We start from the raw sequence: 23,806 nt of genomic DNA, 5'->3' as shown, positions 1-23,806 counted from the left end.
TAAAGGCCTTATTTGCGTCCTGTGAAGTATTTATATTTACAAGCAGACTCTAGGATATTACTTATGCATGCTGTTGCCATCTTGTTCAATAATTCACAAGGCCTCCTCACCAGAAGGGACAAGGCAGGCATGGCCCCGAGAGCTCTCTCCATCTCAGGATTCTTATTTCCCAGCAAATCTGCAGGGAGGGGGAGAAAGATGAGACAATGAAAAAGATTGGTATTCTACCTTCAACTCCACAAACATTATCTTTAGCTGTAGTGCTACAGACAAGATGCTTTGTGTGTTTTGGCGAGGGTTTGTTTGAATGTGTTTAGAATTGTTCAGGTGGATTAAAGAAATGTTCAGGCTGGCGCTCACGATTTGCATAAAGAACATCATTTCTGTCTGGTCTTCTGTCACATCATGCCACTATTTCTCATAATGTTAGTGAAGCTCACAGCTGTCAGTGTAATTAATAATTCATAAATGTCATCATTTGTGCTGTTAACGAGGTTAAGAGGCCCTGTTCTATTCACCCGTCCTCTATGACAATGCCATTAGAGTCTGCAGCTTATTTCAGCTTATTTTTTTTTTTTTCACACATCGACTAGAAGCACAGGTGCAGTACTTTAAGCAACTGTCAAATTTCCCTCCGCCTCAACCCTGCCATCCCAGATGAAGCCCTCTCACCTTGTGTTGAAAGTTGTGTGTTTCAGCTTCAAGATAGGACGAACACCACTTCAAAAAAAATCATATGTTGGGGGAAGTGGCGGTAATGTTGGTGTGTAAATTCATGCCCGTTATTGCACACAAGACTGGAGGCCATGAAGAGCACCCCATTGTAGACGAGCCTCTCCTCAGCCCCGAGCTGACATTTCCTTTTTATCCTTCACAGTCGGATGCAGCTGAGCGACTGAAAACACTGTGTTTAGAGGCAGGTGACTGCAGAGCGAGCCCGACCTTTACTAACCCTCTGTCTTCAAGCCGCTCTGAATCAGAGGGCCCACCAACTGGGGTCATGTTGGTATCGCACATGTTTTCATACATTTGAACATTGAAGGTATTTGCCCTCAGGCGCTTACCAGCAGACGTTCTGTCATGTTGTGGAGATACCTTGTTGTTCTTAATGGGTTCAGCTTAGTGTGCACACAACATCGCCTCAGGGGAGCATGCCATGATAAACCTGATGGAAAGGTAATGGGGTAGATCAGTGTGTCCACATAAATATTGCATAACATCGCGAACTGTATAGTTTCCGAGCCTCTTTTGAACATTACTGAAAAGCTTTTCAGCAGGATTCCCTGTGATGAACCTTAAAACATCAAAGTAACTTGGTAACTCATGCTATGTGTGTCTTTGTGTGTTTCTTTGGATCTGCCAGGTTTGTACAACTCGGCAGACAGCTGGATGATCGTACCCAACATCAAGCAGAACCACTACACGGTGCACGGCTTGCAGAGTGGCACCCGTTATATCTTCTTTGTCAAGGCTATCAACCAGGCAGGAAGCCGCAACAGTGAGCCAGCCCGCCTCAAGACCAACAGTAAGCGAAGGCTTGTGTGTGTTCAGTTTGTTTTGAGAAGACAAAGTCTGTGCCGTTTGTGCAACATAACGTACAGGCTGTCACTCATCAAAGCTTTCCTCAGGGGGGGTTGTCTTTGATTTACGTACGAGTGAAGGATAAGTAGCAGAATTAGAACCAACTTAGATTGTAAACTATTGAAAATGAAAGGAAGGACCTGAAACAGCGTCTGTAGTGTTTGACAGATTTCTGTCACAAACACGCATTCAAACATCCATTGCATGCTCCACGAGAGCTTCCCGAAATGATTTGTCTTTCAGTAAATACGTGTTACTTTTTAGAAATGTATCATATTGAAACACTTGTTTTTAGTCATAAAAGTGGGATCCACTGTTTGGTTTTTTTTAACACAAGAGAAGCACAACCTAGCTTGACTTGAATTGAGTTAATCAAAATAAATCTTAATTGCTTAAATGTTATTTGTCAGGTTGTTTAAGCTATCAGGCAGAGCTTGTAGTAAACAACTTATTATTTAGTTTTACCCTTTAAGCTTTCCAGAATACTATTATGAATTAAAAAACAGGCAGGTAGGGAGGTCCGTCCACATAGAAGCATGTGTATTTTATATCATGAATATCACCTTCACTTTTTTTTATTAAGAGATTCTTTTAAGCAACATAAACTTACTGTGTACATTGAGCTTTGTTATAACCCATGCGTTATTCCCCTCCTATAATGCATAAGGCCTCTTTTCATCTTAACTTTTTTATGTAGTATTAATGACTTTATATTGAGAATTGTGGCTTTTACATATATGTTCCAGTCTGTTCAAGTCTTCCTTCTGCTACTAAATTAGCAGCAAAGTTTAGTAGCAAGACCTTCATTAAGGTATCTGTCGTTCGACTTAAATCACATGATATGAGGAAAGGTCAGCGTCTAGATTTTGGGCGCATTCATGATGTGTTAATAGAGTTCATTAAACAGAGCATATAAGAGCTTTTTCTTTTCATTATGTACCTCTCCTACACTCCAGTCAGCTTGTAATGAGTTGTGCATTTTTAGACGCACTAGACTCACTTTTTATGGTATGTTGCACGAGCAGCTTGCTTCTCCTTTTCTGTTTGTTTTTTGTTTTTCTCTCTCTCACTCTCTCTCTTTCTCACTCTCTCTTGCTCACTCTGTCTCAGCTGAGCTACGCAGTATTTTTCACCTTGAAAATATTGTGTTTAATTGACACCTTCTCTGCACGCGTCTCTCTTTTTGTCTTGTTTTTTTTTGTTTTGTTTTTTCTCTGCTGCAGAATCCCGTCCTGGATTTGAACTGTTTTTTTTTCAATGCTTCTTCTTCCCTGTAAAAGTACACAGTAAATATACATATATATATATATATATATATATATATATATATATATATATATATAGAAAGAAACTGAATAAAGGTAAATAGAATGTGGATAAATAAACTGAGAACATTTTTAAAGATATTGAAGCAGGTTGAAGCTTGTTAGGTTACAGTGAACCCAAAATACTTATTAACAAAGAGCACATACTTAACTACTTAAAAATAATAGTGTAACCAACAGATCCTAGTTCAAGGTTAATGCCTTTCTAAATCAGTGAAGGACAATATGGCCGTCTCTACGAAGTCAGATGACGCTAAATATTCCACACCAGGGTCTAAGACTCAACTGTAGCATGTAAAGGGTTAAAACCTCAGCGATGAAGCTAATTTAGGATTTGCCTCAAGGGTGCTCATTGAAATTTTAAAATCGGTCTTAAATTACAGCAGTAGCGCAGAGAAGCTAAAATGAAGCTGATATGACCACTTCTCTTAACTGCTGTCAGGAGTCTGGCTGTGGCATTTAGGATTAACTGTAATCTGGATACTCTGGGTAAAATAGGTGTGTGGTGAAACTCTCTCTCTCTCAGTCACTGACACATGCATCCTCTTTCTCTCACTTTGCTGTTACTCTCGCTGGCCCTCTAAATGGGCCTCTGAGCAGAGGTCTAGGGGGCGACACATGATTTAAACCTGTCAGCTCCGGCTTCAAGACTAATGACCAAACACAAACAATTGCTTATTTTCGCCTGCAAACTGCTCTGTGTTGCGTAAAGCGGGCTGTGGTCGATATCTTTATAATATGATGACAATATTAAAAGGAGTTATCATCTGAATCTGCCTGGACTGCCTTCCCAAATATATGACAAAAAAAACTTAACATGGTAAAAAACAAGAAGAAAGAAATAAAGTGGCCGGTAAATATGCATTATGCCTCTGTCAGCTGTAATGATAAGTTAAAAATAAATATTCTGCTTACTCTCACCCATCACTGCATGCCATTATGAATCCATATTGAATGTATTTAGGGTCATATTTCCTCAACACACGGTTTGGAATCTTTACTGGCTTCACTTCACTTTTTCATTTAAAAAAACGATGCTCTTAAAAATGCCATTAATGGTACAAATGTTCTCTCTTTGAATCACTAAAAGCAGAATGTGGGTTCAAAGCTAATAGGACACATAGGCATACTTTACATTTTGTCCCCTTTTTATGTTCATATTTGCAATTAAAGATATTTTATTGTTATTAGTGATCAGGGGCCTCTAAAGAGAGCGCTTCCCCGTCTCCACCACTTCACCTGTCCTGCCCGAGCATTCAACACTGCCATCTGGCACTTTCAAGTGAACCATTTATCCATCACATATCAGCACGCCCTGTCGTCAGAATGTCTGCCCCCCAAGTCTAAATCTTCCCGGCGGACCCCGCCTGTGGGACATGGAGCATGTCAGTACTTGAATTCTTCTCTTATGGCATCAGAGTGGATTACTGCCTCCGTGTGATGTGGGCACGACATCTAGCCGCAGAGCGTCTAGAGGTGAAGTGCAGGGTATCTGGAGTTGGCAGTCAGCTCGCTGTCACTGATGCTCATGGCTCTCTGCGGGCACAATATAAATGACACTGAGTAGCAGTTCGATTTATAATGTGCTCCATTGACACAAATGAATGGGATGGTCGCATGCAGGTGTTATTTTTCATTGTTAATCTCACATCTGTTATCTCTCTCTCTGTCTCTGAGTTCAGTTAATTAAGCTGTATTGACTTCATTGACATTTATATTGTTTTTAAATTGCGTTGCCAATATAGATGAATAGATTAAAGTGAATAATACATACAACGAATACATGAAAATGATGTACAGTATACTATATACAATGAACTAATAAATAATAACACTTATTAACACAAAAGTATGTCTTGCTTTATTAAAAGCAGGTTTATATTATTCCTCTGCCAGTTTTGCCATATTCCAGTTTCTCCAAAGAGAGTCTGAATAATCTCCTCTTTTGAAACTGGCAAATAGATGTTATCTTTCTGTCACTTTTAAGTGAAAATCCAATTTCATCATTATTTCAAGTGAATATATCTGTGTTTTCAAACTATTTAGAGAAAGAAAAAAGTGGATAAAGGATAAAAAACAATGTCTATGACATCAAATGGTTATATAAAAAAAAATATGATCAGGGGACAAAGAAATCCAGTTATAATGTGTTAGGTGTGGACCTAACACATTATATAGAGTAGATAATGTGTTACCGTTATATAATGCTAAACGGTATTCCCCCCCTCTCTCCTCTTTTACTCCCACTGTCTGTCATCTTCTCTGGTAGTCGGTGCTATCAGGGGGGGAAGCTTGTCCACCCACAGAAAAGTTGGGTTGCGCTTTTGAGCATGTGATTGGCAACCAGCATTTCTCTCTGCTGTATTGGTTTAGACAAGCCATCAAAATTACAACAAAAAAACAGTGAATATCTTTAACCAGGATTGAGGTTTTGTGGTTGTCATCATGTTACCTGCATTATGTCTGTTCATATGTCCTTTGTACTTCATTCTTTCTCTTATCGCCCCCCTCTCTCCCCTCCCTTTTCTTCTCAGAAGAATTGGTATTCAGATTAAAATCCCTCGCTCATCTGTTCTGGTGAAGTCGAGCAGTGTTTTGGGATTAAAAATGGGTCGCAACTAAATTGATCACAAATATCTCACTTTGACAGGCTTATTGGGTTTCTCTCCAGACTCCGCTGATGTACGAGCTCTAGTAGCAAGCTTTTGAGCTGAGAACCACAAATTCTTTTCCTTGCACTTGAAGTCTCTCTTTCTGTCTGTGGCTGTATTGGAGGGTTTAGCTGTCACAATTTTTTTAAGATGAAAAAATGAGGCTCCGGAGGCTTTTAGCCTAAGCTCATCATTTATTTCAGGCAAACGCTTGCAAAGCAAAGAAGGCAGTGACAAGTCGCGCAGATACTGGAAAGTCGCGCATCACAGCCCTGCCTGTTCGAAAGAGTAACTCCTAAGTACACCCATAAATGCTGCGCTGCATGTGTAAAACAAATTTGAGCAGCGAACTGTGTCGATAGTGCACTCCTGCGCTTTGCCTTTGTGGTGCCATATCTGTCCTTTTCTTCAACTGTATGACGTACATTATAGTATGTAGTATACATATGATCTGTTTTCTCTGTAACCACAGATGTTGCAAGAGAATAGATAGTTTAACCTCGGAGGACAATCAGAGCGCACAATGCTTAAGAAAAGCTCATTCAAACACCTAACGTTTTACAACACACGTGTTCTTATCTCGCTGAACAACCGATTGTTACCAACTGAAATGAAGTTTGTGGAACTGCTCGTGTTGGAAAGAAATCAAGGAATTTGACACAGGCTTGTGTTTCTTCTCCTGAACTTTAAGAGGCATTGTTAAAGTCTGTGTTCTTATGGCCTCGACCTCTCCATGTTTCTCCTTTATGTCCCTCTGTAACCCCTCTCTTGGCCTGCTGTCCTCTGTTACCTCTGGCTATGGCATACAATCTCCTCTTCTGTCAATTCTTGCCAGTGGTAAATCTTTTCAACTCAAGATGCCACCAACTTTTGGTCTCATGGCGAGGACAGGCCAGACATGCTTGCTGTAATCCCACAGCGACGTAACATAAACCCAGAGTTTGTGTACACATTTGTGTGTTTTTGTGTGTTTTTTCTGGTAGAGAGGCAACGTCTGTCTGCCTTCAAGGACCCTGCTCGGCATCGCTATGAAGATACCTGGAATAACTTTAGCTTGTAGCTATTTGTGCAATCGCATGAGAAAGGTCAAATGCAGCAACTTGCGTTGAGTTGATTAAATGTTACAGCAGCAGAGACAAAGTTAGCCCCAAAGACCTTAAACATCGGTTTAAAAATGGTCTACTTATGAAATGGTGGCCAAACAGCATGCAGTCTATTTAAATCAGGAAACCATAAAGGTATATGATGACGGTAGAATATATCATGATAGGAACATTAAAGTGGAACTCCAACAATTTTACACATCAAAGTCTGTTTACTCCCCAAGACCTGGGGAGCTTTACTGCATATTTGAGAGAAAGTTTTACAAAGCCTTTTGTGGAGGCATATGCACAAAGTCAAATAAAAGATAACATCTCTGGTCCTGCTTTGTATTTAACTCACCACCATGAGTCCCACAACGTCGTAGGAGTGCGATGCTAAAACAGTGGAGTACTCTTTTAATGGCTTCACACCTCTGCTGCAGTCCTGTCTCGTGCAATTCAGTTGGCTTGATGGAGACGACATTTAAAATCATGTTGTGAAGTCTTAACTTTCAAAAGCTTTTTAGGTCACTCCAATGAAACCACTCATTGAGTGGCTCGCTGTAGACTATCCTGTAGAAGTATCACTGTGCTGTTAGATTCTCACCGCTAACATGTGAAGTAACCCACAGCTTCTTGAAACACGTATGAATTAAGTATGATGAAGAGGAAGGCAGTAGAGGAGAAAGTGTGTGTGTGTGTGTGTGTGTGACCTTCTATTATCATCATACTTCTGCATTTACCTCAGGGCGAACTGTGACCAGGTTTCTACGTGACCTCTAAAGTGAAAGGAGGAACCTACAAAGAGACGGAGGGATATGAAAGTGGATGAAAAGTGACAGATTGAGAGTGAGAGAAGGAGAGCGTTGAACGAATAGAAGACACCAAATAGCTCTTTGCAGGGATGAGCGTCTGCAGACACGAGTGCCCTCAATCCACTGCTTTTTACCCATTAATACAGTCCATGCCTGAGCGAGTCACATCGCAAAACTGTACTCTGCTGGTCCAGTTACATCTTCTAAATCTGAAATCAACAATCAAACAGTAATATTGTTAATAAAATACAGAATAAAAGTACATTTTTCTCTCACTGACTCATTTTCACCCTTTTTAAATATTTACAATATAGCAGTTTTTGTTTTGTATGAAAAACAAAAAATAAGGAAGCATATCTAATTAAATCAAGTCCAAAAATATATCCAGCCGCATCTTCTTGTTGGCAACATTGTCATCCTTATATTTGTGTTTAAAGCAGCGTATTTTTAGCCATTCACAAGCATGAAATTGAATTAAGGTTGCATCATGAATTGCATGAGTTTGGTCATGATTTACTAGAGTGGCGGCTGACAGAACAAGAGCTCAAATTAATAGAGAAGGATTTCATCAGACTGTGCCTTGTTTATGCTTTTTGTTGTCTGTCTCAGTAATGACTTCATACCAACAAGAAACAAAGTTACAGAGACGGAAGCAGTTTGTTAATTGAGGAAGGAGGAAAGGGTTAAAATGTAGACTGGGTATATCAGCAGCGTGTAGACTGTTACAGTGATCTTACAGTATCATTATAATGCAGGATGTGTCTGTATCTGTGTTGTCTCTCCTCTGAGCTGAGTATTCCATACTGCAGGCCAGGGACTTATCTGGTTCGGTCAGAGAAAGCAGTCTGTACTGTTTATTGTGTCTGATTTAATTATGTGAGCATGTGGAAGTCCAATACAAGATGTGATTTCCTCAGCGATAGATTCAGCACATGGACCCGGGCCAAGAACAGTCGTTTTTTAAGATGTTTTGAAGTTTCTCCCGAAGACCTTTGATGTGGAATATATGTTTTACTCGTTGCATTCTCATGCACACTGATATTTGCTTTCCTGAAGGGTTTTTAAATGTAATTTTACTGGAAGGTAAAACCATGATTATATTACCTAATTTTGTAAATTGGCGCATCTGAAAAGTGGCCAACTCTGGTGAAATCCTGTTCGGCTGAGGTACAATTGTGTGCTTCCACAATGACCAGCTGCATCAACATCCAACATTTTGTCATTTTGTAGTACAAAGCTACCGGATGGTGTAAAGAAGGAGTACCAACAACATAAGTTCTGGCTTAAATATGTCTTTATTTAGCAGCTCTGTTGTTTACAAGTGAATACCAGGCTCTATTGTGAGTGAGCATATTGTTTGTGTCAAAACAAAAGCCAATCTGAATGAATTACATTGCTGACAGTCAAACACTGGACTGTTGACTTTATTATGTTCGTCATCCTGTTGGTAAACTATTCTGGGCGTCCATATTGTGTGTACGAAGCAGGGAGTCGGCAAACACCCCAGAGTGTGTGTGTGTGCGCGTGTGTGTGTGCATTACGTGTTGTTCTCAGATCCCAGTGCCTGCGTTGAGTAAGCGGCTAAAATCCTGGCTGAAAATATCACTTGTCAAAGTGCCCGAGGGGTACACGTCCCTCTTTACTTCCTGTTGAAGGACCTGCAATAATATTTACCCAGGATGCATCTCTGACGACAGGCCTCAAGCTACCACACAGCCCCTAAAGTAAACAGTTGGAGGTGGAGAGGAGATGAGAGAAGAGGAGAGTGTTTGGAGTAGAAGAAGAGAACGGGGTGAAGGGGAGGATACAACAGGAGAGGAGAGACAGGTGTCCCCATGGCATAGTGGTATATCATGCACACTGTGTGATTACAATGTCCTTGGTTTGATTCCGGTGGGAGAGCTTTGTTGCCTGTCACTCCCGTTGCTCTCTCCCTCGTTGTTCCTGTCAATGTCTTCTGTCAACTGCCAATTGAAGACAAAACATGCTGACAAAATATCTACAAAAAAAGAAAAGGAGGGGAGAAGCAAAGACAAACTGAAATATGTTCTTGTCAAGGACAGGAAGGTCCTGCGAAGGTCATGAGAAGACAAAAACCAACATTGAATTCTCCCAGCAAATACATGATTTACTCCTGTTAGAGTAACATTGCAAAAGCTACTGAAGAAAGTTTTCAAAACTTAAATGAAACTACAGTAAATATTTGTCACTCGTTTTTATAGATTTACTTCTTTAGGAACCAATGGGCTTGATGCTGCACTCATCAACATCCTTTAACCTGTCTGTTTAATCTGTAACTTTTCCAGGGCTGTCATTGATGCAAAACAACAACAACGTTTTGCTATGACAGCAGGGAACAAAACAAGCTAGTTTAAGCAGAGTTTTTACATTAAACGGCAATATATCACTGTGTTTTGTCATTTGGCTTTTGGGTCTTGACAACAAAGAGTTCTGTGATGTGTTCGCCAGCTCAAAGAGTCGTCCTTCATTCACTGAACAGGTGAAAATGCCAGCAGGTGCAGAGGGAAGATTGGTAGTGCGTTAAAATGCCAGTTGGCTGGCAGTTTTTGAAAAAAAAAAAATTTCTCCAAGAATTTGAGCTCCGATCACACCTCACCTAGCAAACCTTGATATTAATCGATCATTCTACAGTAAATACATGTGCATTGATACAGGAGTAAAGACTGAATTATTAACACATGCTTTTACTCTAACGAACCATCAGAGAAACTTTCCTTCCAAAAAAACGCCTCCTTAATCGCAGTGAAATTCCAAGCAGGCCCAGAAGCTTTACTGAAATGATTTTCTGGCACTGGTCTCTGAAGACTCTGCTGAGTTCATTAAAGGGGGAAAGTTGGAGAAGATCAGTGACTACTGTTTGTCTTTGCTCCTTACTACACAGACATTTTCATTTTTTTGTGGATATTGAGTAGAAAGAGACAAACAAAACTGCCCAGTTAGAGGCGGGAAAACAAGATGTGATGCACAGTGCCAGGAATACCTGATGTGCACCTCAACCGCCTGCTGTGCTATAGCCATGTTACTTGATTGATGCATCTTTGATGTCGCCGGTGTTAATCCGTGTTTTAGGTGACAGCACTGTTGGATTACACACCACATTACATATGGATCAGTCAGTTAGAGGCCAAGTGGCACGCAGCTATGCATTTTAATGACTTGGAATGATTGGCAAGTTCAACAGAGATGTGTAACGACATACGGTTGTGTTGGAGCTCTAGAGAGAGCTCTCTACGTCCCCGATGCTGCTGTTTCTACTGGAGGAATTGTTTAGTTATGCAGTAAAAATGTATCTTTTTTTTTTTCTATCTCCCTCTTTGCTGAGAAAGCTCAACATATCCCTCAGTGGAAAATGTGAACCAGTGAAAAATTGACTGAATTGAAATAAAGTCGATTACCCAGATGTTATCCCACTTTAAGTATTCCAACAAGGACCCGTCGTAATGAAGTTGGAATGAAATTGCTTTTTATAAATGCTCCCCCAACACTCTCCCCTTTTGTTTCTCCCCCCTTTTTTTTTACTTTATCTTTTGTGTTGTACAAGTTTCCATTTATTACTTCCTAGTTCGTAACAATGCACAGCTTCAAGGCATTCAAACTGAGAGCACTTATTACCTCTGCAGACAGTTGGAAACATGTCTAATTGCTACCGTATTACAGAGCGGGAGCAGACTGATCACAGACCTACAAATCCGGTCTGTGAGATATACTATGCCATTGTCTTGTCCTGTCTTCGTTTTCACTAATATACAATCTGACAACACGGGAGTGTGTATCTGTGTGTGATTTAGAAACAAACAGTGTCATCTCTGTTTTTTAAATGCTATGTGTGTGTATGTGTATGTTTCTGCAGGCAGCTGATGTAAAACGATTCTGAACTTTCTTAGACATATAGGCTACATCTGCTCTTCTTATTTGGACTTGGTCTTCTTGCTGATGTATTGCACCAAACACTCGTTCTTCAGCCTTCAGGCCATCAGTGTAGTTCTCCAGTAGAAATCAAATTTGGCATGTTCTCTGAGGGCTGCTAGCAAATACCGCTATACTCACTGTGACTGCAGGACGATTCATTTCATGGCAACTCTGCAACGTGAGTGATCTTCTGTGAAGACGTGGAAGAAGTACTCAATGTAGAGTATACTTAAGTCCTGCATTCAGACTTCATGTAAAAGGACAGAAGTATTAGAAGCAAGTAGTACTGTAATGTCAAAAGTGCAAGTGTAATGCAGAATGATTTCTCTCATACTGTTGAATTATTTTGTATATTTTAAAAAGGTTTTATTATTCTTGAAGCCTTTAAATGTAAGCAACATTTAAATGCAGCTGTTTTCGAACAATGTGTCACGTTTTATAAACTGATCTTATGTTTCGTTTGTAAAATCATAATCAGGAAAGTAATTAGTCACTAAAACTGTCAGATAAATTGTAGTAGAACAAAATGTATAATACTTCTCTCTCCTCTTCTCATAAGTATATAGCAGCATAACATTCAAATACAGAGGTAAATACTTAAGTACAGTACTTAAGTAAATGTACTTTCCACCACTGATGAGTTTGTGACTCATGTTGGGTGTTGAAATGTTCCTCAAAACAGGAAGTAAAAATTGTACTTAACATCACATGACAGTGTTGAGCAGTTGCAAACAATGATGCATTGAGGGTTGTGTGAATATTGCGGACAGTTCACTTTGCCAGTCTGCCATCACGATGCCAATTGAAAACAAGTGCAAGAGTTCTTTAAGTGGTGCATCTGCCATTTTGCCTGTGCAAACCTCCAAATTCAGTTTTATTTTGAGTATCCTACCAGCTTTGTGTGTATACATACATTTATTCTTACATACGAAGAATTCACCATTTAAACCAAAGCTTACAACGCATGACTTTTTCCATTTTTCCTGCTGGCGTTGGTTCAAAACATTTCCTCTCGGCCACTTACTTTACTGTATGTTTGCTTGTGTGTAGGCCGGAGTTGATGCTCTGTGTGTGTGTCTGTGTGTGTGTGTGTGTGTGCGTGTGTGTGTCTGCTTGTCCTCTACCGTCACGTGTGTCTCCCCTTCCCCAACCTCGGGCCCGGCCTGGCTCTCAAGAGTCATCCCCTGGAAAGGCATGACAGAGCCCCAGTGTTTGGAAATGGCTGCGCTGGCAGCGATAAGCAGTTCAAAGAAGAGAGCGCATTAATGTAATTGGCTGCCAGCAGCACATTGGCCTCGTCGTCTCATATCCACACGCGGTAACGCACACTCACCACGCGGATTATTGGAGAGGGAGAGAGGAGAAAGGATGAGAATGGGGAGGGGGGGGGGGGGGAGAGATGAAGGAAAGGACAGATAGAGGGAGGGGAGGAGGAGTTGGGGTCCTCATTGTGTCGCTCATTAAGCTGTGGGAGGCTCAGGGAGGCTGAGAGATGAGATGAGAGGTGTCAGAGTTAAATGTCAGGTCTGGAAGGGACGTGGCTGACCTCCATGAAGCCTACACATACACACACATGGACATAGAGAGGGGCTCCTCTGCTGAATCTTCGGCCTCATATTATCCCCTCAACTTCTCTCCTCGCTCCCTAACTCCACTCTCTCTCTCTCTCTGCCACTCACCTACTTTTACCCTCTCAATTTTCCACCCATTACACCCAAATTACTGGTGTCATTGCAAATTGAATTGTTGCAACCGGATAGCAGCATTTCCACTGAATAGCCTCAACAGCTACCTACTGCAGTGGAAGTGAAGGCTATTTCCTTCAGCTAATTTCCAAGTCTGTGTGATGGAAGGCAGTAGGCACTGAGGAGAATGCCGGGTGGCTTCCTCCACTGCTGTAAAATGTTTTCACCAAAGGCTGTGAGAGGCTTTGAAGTTTCGACTCTCGCCCTTGTATTTCAAACATTCTCCTTTCCTTTTCTGTCTCTCTCTGTGAGTTCTCTGAGAGCGCTTCTCACCCCGCTTTGTATTTATTTTCGTCTTTTGCTGCCGCTCTCAGTTTAAAATCTTGCTCTAATTTTCATTCTCACTCTCAGCGCTTTCACATTCTGATCTTGTGGTATCTTTTGCCTTTTTTCCACTTGTAAAATATCCAGGGATGACAAACACAAAACATATTTTTAAATAAATTGAAATTGGGAAATGTTATATTTCAGATTTGTTTTGCCTTGTGTTTATGATACATAAACAAAGAAGCTCTGTAGGCAACACATATTTCTGTTCAACAAGACGTTATATGGCTCTTAAATCTAAAACTTGCACAGTGACTTCTCTTCCAGTTGCTCTTATCTGTACTGCAACATAAATATTATTAGGAGAAAAGCAAATATCTCATGATAAAAAAAGAATGGAAACTACTCGTGATCTACAGTGATTACATTTAGGGATTGCAGAAAATTTTATTAGCCTTGCTTTTATGTAACTAATTAAAATTTGATATATTTCTTTTAGCATTTTTTGTCTCCATGTTAGTTGCATCATGTAACAGTTGTTATGCCTTTCAGGGAGAAACTTTGTGAACTGTGATTTTAGATAGAGGTGCCAGTTTGCCAAAAAAAGATGATCATGTTAATGATGTTAGGGATAATGATGATTGTTATATGGTCGTTATCACTATCATTAGCAGCATTAGCTGCCGACACACAGTAATAGGCGCTTAAAAGCATGACGTTTATTTGCAGGTCAACCCTTCAAGTTAGATCCAAAGACGGCCCACAAGAAGCTGCGTCTGTCCAACGACTGTCTGACCATGGAGAAGGACGAGAGCTCGCTGAAGAAAAGCCACACCCCGGAGCGCTTCAGCGGCACGGGCTCCTATGGTGCAGCTGGTAATGTCTTCATTGACAGCGGGGGCCACTACTGGGAGGTGCTGCTGGGAGCGTCCACATGGTAAGAAACACACACGCAGAAGACTGCATTATATAAGCCTGCAAGGAGGCTCGATAAACCAAAATATCTTTCTCTATGGAGTTTAAATCTAGGCTGTTATGCAAACCCACACAAAACAGACACACACACACACACACTGCACACTGTGTATATACTTATCCTATTTATATTCTTTTCACTAATTGGCTCTGAAGTAGACCTTTTCATGCAGGAAAGACCCAAAGGGCCCGTGCCTATCTTGTGTGTCCTCAGCATGAGGTAGCTTGACTGTGCAAGTAAAGTCATTAAGGACGACTCTGGTTTCAGATCACTAATACATTCCAAAATGTTCCTTCCCTGCAGGTATGCCATCGGCGTGGCTTACAAATCAGCCCCGAAAAACGAATGGAGTGGCAAGAACTCGTCCTCATGGGTGTTCTCGCGCTGCAACAACAACTTTATGGTGCGCCACGATGGCAAGGAGATGCTGGTGGAGGCAAGCCTGCAGCTGAGGCGACTGGGTGTCCTGCTGGACTACGACAACAACTCACTGACCTTCTATGATGCCATGAACTCCCAGCACATTCACACCTTTGAAGTCTCATTCCTCCTGCCCGTGGTACCCACTTTCATGATCTGGAACAAGTCAGTCATGATACTCTCAGGGCTACCCGTCCCCGACTTTGTCGATGGCGTGGCGACAGATCTTGAAGAGCAGCAACAGCAGCAGATGGGCCTGTGCCGACAAGAGTCGCCATACTTGACCGGGATGAAGACCTGCCACTGAAAAAGGCTCACTCATGGCCGAGCAGAGTCCACTCAGACCCGGTGACTGAAAGGTTGATTGAGAGCTGAACAACATTGAGAGCGGACCAGTAACCTTCTCATGAATTCAGAAAGTTTTGGAGATATACACACCTGTCTGGAAACATGTCAGTCCTGTTAGTTTGTAGCCATCCAATGCTTTGCAAATCCATCAGTGAATAGGAGCAAGGCCTCCTGACTACAACTGTCAGTAGACCTAAAATTGATCTGAGGCTTTGGAGTCACTGAGGGACGGGCTGGACATCTGGTTTTATGACCATTTAAGGTCTTCCTTTTTGATTTATCTTCCTCCTGATCTGACCCCAGGCAGAAGACCAAGGAGGGAATGTTCTCATCAGCCATTTAGAGTTTGAAGTTACAACATGTGAACAGTGAGATCACATCTGCTGCGGTAGATTAAAAACACAGCACAATGCAGAGGCAGGGATACAAATACAAAACACAGTGAACAATCCTCAGACTACAGACGTTTTGACTTTATTTTAAATCGTCCATATTTCTGTCACATTAAGTTTACATAATGTCGAGTTAACTAAATCTGACAAAAGTTAAATTAAACTTTGAACTAATTATCAGCTAAAGGAATAGTTTGAAATTATTAAAAGTACATGTACTTTTTTTTTTAGCGAGTTCGATGAGACTGATACTACTCTCATATCTGTATGTGAAGTATGAAGCTAGAGCCAGCAGTCGAGTTAGCTTAGCATAGCATAAAGACTCGACAGTAAAACCACAGTCTCCGTTTTACATTTCTAGTTAAACAATTAAGATTTGTGAGCTTGTAAGCAGTTGCAAAATAAGTTAATTTTTTTTACCTTAGCTTGGACAGAGCCAGGCTAGCCATTTTCCTGTGTTTCCTGCCTTTGTTCTAAGCTAAGCTAACCACCTGCTGGCTGTATAGCTTCATATTTAGCGCACAGACATGAGAGTGGTATCATTCTTCTTATCGAACTCTCTACAAGAAAGCAAGCGTATGTCCCAAAACGTTTCTTCCTTTGAATATTGATGTGCCTTCTTTGACTGCAGTTTATTGAGTGAACTACATGCTACCATCTTGCTAATGCAATTACATGCAAATACATGCAATCACATCACTTTTCATGTGTTGTAGCCTGAGTAGCTGTAAGTGGTCGTTGCTAAAGTCTTTTCCTTGATCTTCCTCCTAGATTTGATTCAGCAGTCTTCTTTGTTTTGGTGGGTTGTAGCTTCCAAGTTTCAGGAAGTGTTAACATTGCTCCCAGATATTAATATGATCACAGGGAGTAGATTTGCATTATGTGACTACTCAACTTGTATAATAAGAGGTTTCTTGAATATTAGAGGAACAAAAGTGTTATTTATGACAAAAAAAAGAGGGTTTACTTTTATGATGATCTCAACATATTAATGACGCACTTTTTAGTTAACACTATTTCCCCTTTACGAGTATTAAAGTAGACTGAGATGAGTGGCAGGGATGTACTGGGGAGGGAAAGTGACAACTAGCACTACTGCTGGTTGTGTTCACTCAGAAAAATCTACGTCACCTTTTCAGACTGGTGACGTAATAATAACTGATGGTGAATAATTGATGATGGATACTGGATACCAACCATTACAAAGTATTGCAATAAAATACAGTTTAAACTGTTTTTTGTTGTTGTTGTTGTTGTCTAATCTGTGGTAAAATACCAGAAGAATCTGTGTATCAATTGTTCTTTTCACATTCAATAGAAATCCAAAATTGGAAAATTCAAACGAACAACTCAAATCTTTCTTTTCAGTTTCTGATTTTGGATTCCCAATTGAATATGAAAAGAACAAATGATGCACAGATTGAGAAGCCCCTGCTGTAAAGTTAGAACGGTGTTTTCACTGTGCTTTGAACACGACCAATGACTTTTCCTCCCCACGACTCTTTTCAATAGCATAGTAACTTTATCTTGTTTAGAAAAGGGATATGATTATGATGATGTTTATGCGCTTTCTATCATGGTGAGATGATGATAAACTCATAGTTGTTTATAAAAAAAAAGCGTCACTCTGTTTTCAACTAATCAGGGAAGGAGGGGGTTAACACTTTAACTTGCTGTCTGTCGCAATGTCATGGCATGATTGTGTTTTCCTCTGTGATTTGTTAACACTCACACACACACACACACATGTACATACACACACACCAACCTACACACATGTCATGTTTCGTTTAGGTTGGCCTTGTCGTGATAAATGCATGAAACATTGTAGGATCCCACACCGGTTCACTGGGTAATTTAAGTAGCTCTTTCAAGTTCAACCTTGTTTTTCATCAGAGACTGACTCACCTGCATATTTGCTTACAGCTGACTTGACCTCTTGTTGTCACCCAAAACTTTTCAGATAGAAGCTGTAGCTGGATCCATTGTTTGCTTTTTATTTGGATTTGAAGGCCTAGTGTGGGTGACAGTTTCTCTCTGGTTTGATATTCAGGTAGTGGCTCCAATTCAGACAATCAAATATGTATCATAGTTTATGCAGACTTGCGAGATTGTGTAGCAGAAACAGTAAGGAGGGATTGTGACAGTGAAACACAAGGTTGTGTTTGAAAAAAAAAAAAAAAAGCAGATGTTTTACATACCATCTTGTTAGATTTGACAACTCACAGCCATTGTCACTCTTTTTACACATCACCAGGTATATACTTAATGTTGAATGTCATGTAACATTTGTATTGACAAGCTATGATTTCCTCGACCTTGAAAACACACACTGATTTCAATCATTTGCTCGTAACCATGATTTCGTGTTGATGAGTTTAAGTAAAGATCCAGTGATGTAAAACTCTCAGCTATGGAAAGATAGTGAAAATGACATGTCGTGTCCTCTCAGTGCATCTTTCAACCTGCAGCGTTCTTTTAGGGAAACTGTGTGATGATGCGTCAGTCATTATTGTTTGATGGAGATATTGACTGCATGAGCGCTGCAGGCGACAGAGTCAATCCGCTGTTCAATGCAGGAGGAGCTCCAATATGAGCAGAGGGTTATCTTTTCTTTCTGTCAGGGAGGTTAGTGAATGTTACCTGACTTCCAGATATCCACCCATCTTGTGGAATAATGTTGGTCACAGGCTCGAAACGGTCATGTGTTGATTTGTGATCCAGACTGACAAACTCAACTCATCTGTGCAAGGGCGCTTGGCTGGGTCACTGCATGATTACGTGACCTTGCTGCAGGTTCATAACTCTTTCCTTATCTTCACGATGGGGTTTCTTATCTTGAGTCAAGCATATTCTCTTTTTTTTTATTTGCAAAAAAAAAAAACAGAAACCATGACAAGAACACTTAAAAACAAAATGTTCATTACCATTCCTATCAGATAGTTTGCAGTGCTTTTTCTTTTCTTGTGCCACAAGTCAATACAGTAAAATATAATATACAGTGACTGATTTTCAATAGCTACCCACTCCTTGTAGTGCAGTGTAAAACCCTAGAGACAATGCAATAGATTCTCCGTTTTGCTTTTCTGTTTGTGTAACTTGGGAAATTATTTTTTACAACTCATGAGAAACGCGCTCCTCTCCTTTTGGCATTTGGACCTTGATAAACAGCACAAAAAAAAAGGCAGCGTTGCATTCATGCAAAGGCTTTCTGTTTCCATAGATATGAGAGATAATTTTAGCCAGAGAGGAATGTATATCATAGGGGGAAATATATATTATATAAAGTTGTATAATATACAAAATATATATGAACCAATGTTATTTATGTGAATTTAAGTCCAATTAAAAGTCTGATCCCAAATGTGTTGGAGTCCCGATTCTTTATCTCAGCTGTGTCTAAAAGTTCTTCCTTTAAGATATTGATGTTTTATGCTCATGAAAATATATAAATCTGTTAAAAAAAAAAATCTCTTTTTGCAAGGCATGTCCTACATGAACAGTGCCTCTGATCTCTGGTGTGTATAGTTTGGACACCGATTTGCAGCCCAAAGCTTACAAAACGGCTGAACCTTGGAATGATGAAAGGCAGAGTCAGGCTGGCAGCTCATCCAAAACTCAGGGTGGTGTTAGTAGGACTATGCCCTCTTAGCCCTCATCTGTCATCACTGGCACGAGTGCCTCGTTACTACAACATAGTACTGTAGAGCATGGGTCCTGCAAGCATGGCACTAACACACACTGGCCCTGAAATGAGGAACAATATGTTTGCATATTAGGACTGTTGTGTGGGTACAGAAACATTATTATTATTATATGGTGCTATCGTGTGTATTATTTGGCCATCTGACCCTGTGTCTGCCCTGCAGTATGAACCATATCAACTGCAAGGCTACTGTTGTGCACCTGACCCTACACTGCTGCCCCTGCTGAAAAGATGAATTTACTCCCTCTGGGAACAATATGGCATCACAGACATACATCATCCCCATGACCTTGGATGGTCTGTGCAAATCTGTGCAAATGTTTTACCCTAAAGTTAAAAAACGTGTGAAAACAAACTGTTAGTCCAAAAACAATTCAGGACCTGAGAATAGTTCATTGAGTCGAGCTTTATACTGTTTCATTCAGTGTCTGGCACAGTGCACACCAGGCAAAAGAAGCTAATGCTTTATTTCATGGGTCGTGATTCCAAGTAGTTTCTCAGAAAGAACTATGTAATTTGTTTCTAATTACGGGTAAAATATAGACCGAATTCAGTTGATGCACTTTCAACTCATTAATTCCAGTAAATTAAAAGATAACATAACCTTGAGTCTTGGTCCTTAGTGCACAGAAGGTCAGCTGAACACGGGAAATGTGATAATTGTCTACGGGTAAACATAGAGCTCAACATAATTAATGATACGACATTATTTACCCGGGTCCTCTTTCGAGGAAATTACATTTGAACTTAACATGCTTTTAAACTCAACACAGATTTCCTGTTTGAGTACAAACAGGAACAATGTTGATGCATGACTTAAGACACTTTCAGAGTTATACAGTCTTTATGTAAATCAAGCCAAAACCTCTGGCTTTTATCGGATGAATAAACTGTGCAAAACAGATTAACACCACCAGACTCTGACCTCAGTTCTCTGACTGATTATATTGGATTGAAGTGTAATAACAGCGTATATGGTTTCCTCTTGTTCTTAACTTTCTCCAGACCGTGAGCTCATTGAACACAGTTTGATCATCACATGATGCAGATTGTCAATTGACTTCGCAAACCGAACAACCACTGACATAACACTGAAAGGTTGACCGGAAATCCAATTATTATCCATTACCTGCCAACACTAGATCAACACTTGACAACTCTAACTCTAACTCTAAGGTTAGCAGAGCAGTAGTCTGGACACTGGTTGTTAATTGCTATAGGTACATTTGAAGCAGTAGTTTTAAAATGATGGATTACAAACATCATTGCCTCAACTTGGTCCAGTGCAGTCCGCAATTGAAGTAGTGGGGCTGTGATTGGAGGGCTGTGCACTTTGAAAGATTAGCTGGCATTTAAATGCGATGCTCACTCTGTCTCTGCTCCCTCACACTGCTAGCCAACTAGCAAGCAGCCGTTGCAGCAACCCATAATTACATTTCTAATTGTAGAATAATTAGGACTCCCTGTGTAGCTCGTTAAGTCATTTGTCACTGAAGCCTCTAATGTGGTGTACGACAACTCTCTAATTACACCAAAGAAAAGTCTACATGGTGGAGAGCATTTCATCACCACCTGCTGCTTTTAGTTTCACCTGATGAAGCATATTTCATCCATTCACATTATTTGTTGTTGTTATAATTATTATTATTTTACTATTATTTGTTCCTTCCTAAATGGGTCATTACTTCATGACACTTTGTCCAGCAGCGAAGTTTGAATCTTCTCATCCTTCTATTCACAAAATAGTTTTCAAAGAGCTTTAGAGATTTGGCCAAACTGCTTTATCTCACCTTTGAAATACAGCAAGGTCAGGTCATTTGTCTCTCCAGAGAACACTGAAAGGCTAATGTACACCTTCATCACCAGCAGGCTATAGATTATTATAATGTTCTCCCCACTGGTCTCACAAAAAAAAAAAAATCAGTAGCTAACTCTACAACTCCGAATGCTGTTTTAGCAGAAAACCTTTTTCATTTCCTTCCTATGAATCCTTCCTGGATACGTTCAGAAATTGCCAAATAGACACATTCCAGACTCAGGCCCTCTGATGAGTCTTTTTTTCCAGTCCTGTGGCTGATGACAAGACATGTGAATGTTAAAATAAATATATAAGTAGTCTTTACTATTTGCCTTTCTTTGCTCTTATGTTTTCTGGGGTAGCAGTTATTGATTCGTACAATAAATGCACAACAACAAAATAGAATTAATGATCATATCATGATAAAATGTGGTTGTGGTTAGCATTATTGTAACTCCATACAGTAAAAAACTAGTCTGGACAATTTTGAACACTTATTTCCTGTCCTACAATAGTCACACAGCCACCAAATTACCAATCCCAATATGGCAAAGGCCTGACATCTGATTGGCTTGTGCCAGCCAGTCAGATGAACGTCAAGACTTCAACATAGCAGAACAAAATAATGCCACCGGCCAGCACGCTAAATGACGCAAATCAAACAGGTGTTTTTGAACAGGTGCATTCTGATTTTATGTCTAAACGTTAAATGCTAAATTATGCTCCATTTGGATCCTCCAGCGGTGACTTCCACGCAAGTGTTCAATTGAGGAACGTTTACCTGCATTGATGCGCGTGAGGCCTTTCTACCGTGTGTTACCAAATCTGACTGCAGAGCTTCATCCAGCTCAACATGTCTGAACACTTTGACGACCGCAGTGGGACGGACGGAGAGTACAAACAGCAGACAAGTTGAATCTGGAGCAGATTGAGGAGGATTTTGTGTTGCACGAGGCCTACAATCTCGTTCAGACAGGTGAGTCAAGGTGTTGTGGCTGTGCTGTATGTAAAACTGCACGTTATCTCCTTTTGATGCATGTTTTGCAACTGCAGCTGCTGTTAAGTTTATATTGTTTAACATTACACATGTCCGTGTTGTCTGCTTTGGGGATGTTTTATTCATCTGTTGATTCTATAAGAAGTCTCAGAGTTTTAAAATGTATGTGGCGGATATTGCTTGTTGAACCCGCCGTGGTGTCCATAGTTCTTTTTATTTGTTGTCGGTCATACTAATAAAAACGGATGAGTGGTTGTTATAGGCCTATATTTAGAATCGATGATCAGTTGTACACCCTGGCTGCAAAGATATAGAAAAGTAGTTTACTGTTTGTTTTGTTTTTGGGCTCTGTGGTGTGGTTCCACGTGTGTATACTTTGACATTTAATGCTATATATTCTGGAGCCTAAAGGTGTTATTTACTTCATCAAATTCTTGTAGCCTACTGTCATCACATAATATTTAAATTGATGCCGCTTTATGGTCTGAGCGGGGCTTTATGTTGTCTGATTTTGACTTCAATTCATTGTGAAGCACATTGAAATATGAAATTGTTGTTGACGCTGCTGCAGCTTCTCGGGCCTAGGGTAGTTGGTATGAAATTATACTTTTGATGGCTCATTCAAAGCATTAGTATTTTATTCCTTCCTCTTGGTGATACATAATGTCATATGTGGAAAAGAAGTTTGTCTAAATGCAAGTCTAGGGTCAATATTCGTTTATTTGCGCAACGAGCCAGGGTTTTCTCATCACTATTTCCATCACAGTAATGCTAGCGTATTCATAAAATCCATCCGGATTTGTCATCAGCAGGGTGTCGTTACAGTGAAGGTCTGTCGGAGCTACAAATGCACAGCTGGGCATAATAAACTGCAAATGTGCATCCAGCCCCTGGCCCTGTTTCAGTAACGCACACCTGCTCCAGCTGCACCTACCTGCCCAGAGTGGAGTGATATCCAAGAAAAGCCTCATTTTGTCACCATCTGCTTTGGAGGAAGTTATTTAAATCTGACTAAATTAGAGGCTGATCTGCTTTCAATTGGGAGTTTGACATGGTGTGTAGGAGTCATGAGCCACTACGTGTGTTGTCTGTGTGTATTTATGCCTGCATGTTGGCGGCTGCACGTGTCCTGTCATGTGGACAGGAATATTCCTTTTCGACTTAGTCCATGCAGCATAAAAACAAAGAGAGCAGAAGCACACAATCGATCAAATCAAAGATAAGGAATGCAGAGATTGCAGATCAGAGAGAAGTGATAAAAATGAGTTGCCTTTGGAACTGTTGAGGCAGACACAGGCAGCCTTTTACCTTTCCTAAGTGTGGATGAATTAGACCACTGTGGAGGAGAGAGCAAAGGCTTGGCTCCCTGCCTGGAGGGTTGATGGAAGAGAGCTATGAACTCTGGGAAACGAGCATCTAAATAGGCTGTAGATCACCGGGCCCACTGGCTCGGTCTCTATCAGACGCTCGCTCTCTCGCTCTCTCGCTCTCTCTCTCTCTCTCTCTGACTCAACCACACAGACACACACTAACACTTGCGCCGCACAGTCAATATCTAGATTCATCTCTGAGGGTGGAATCAATCAACCGGCCCGGTGGCGTCTCAGAGAGCCCCGGAGGCTTGATGGTGCTGCTGAAAGGGAGCGATATGTCCAGGTGCTTCAGAGAGATCTCAGCAGAAAATCTCTACCTTTCCATCTCTCCCGGAGGATGTGACAGGGTGTTAGTTTCATAGAGATATTGTTGCCATCGTTGACACGTTGATGAACAGTT

The 23,806-nt window shown here is 40.6% G+C and overlaps 2 protein-coding genes across 5 annotated transcripts in view; both read left to right on the top strand.

Annotated features, from left to right (window-relative positions):
- mid2 (midline 2) overlaps positions 1–18,891 on the top strand; it is a 132,332-nt gene extending 113,441 nt beyond the window's left edge. For all 3 annotated transcript variants that reach the window (XM_031862711.1, XM_031862709.1, XM_031862710.1), the window contains 3 exons: positions 1,364–1,525; positions 14,126–14,333; positions 14,676–18,891. In XM_031862711.1, the coding sequence (XP_031718571.1) occupies positions 1,364–1,525; positions 14,126–14,333; positions 14,676–15,099 (794 nt within the window). In that variant the 3' untranslated portion in view covers positions 15,100–18,891. The remainder of the gene's footprint in view (positions 1–1,363; positions 1,526–14,125; positions 14,334–14,675) is intronic.
- Positions 18,892–21,591: 2,700 nt separating this feature from the next.
- pmt (phosphoethanolamine methyltransferase) overlaps positions 21,592–23,806 on the top strand; it is a 30,856-nt gene continuing 28,641 nt past the window's right edge. For both annotated transcript variants that reach the window (XM_031862774.1, XM_031862773.1), the window contains exon 1: positions 21,592–22,012. The gene's annotated coding sequence lies outside the window, so the exon portion shown is untranslated. The remainder of the gene's footprint in view (positions 22,013–23,806) is intronic.

This window comes from Anarrhichthys ocellatus, unplaced genomic scaffold (genome assembly GCF_004355925.1).
Source record: "Anarrhichthys ocellatus isolate YVR2014 unplaced genomic scaffold, GSC_Weel_1.0 scaffold27, whole genome shotgun sequence".
Taxonomy (NCBI): Eukaryota; Metazoa; Chordata; class Actinopteri; order Perciformes; family Anarhichadidae; genus Anarrhichthys; species Anarrhichthys ocellatus.
The sequence above is the reverse complement of the archived record's forward strand: the minus strand, read 5'-3'. Positions and strand labels throughout refer to the sequence as shown.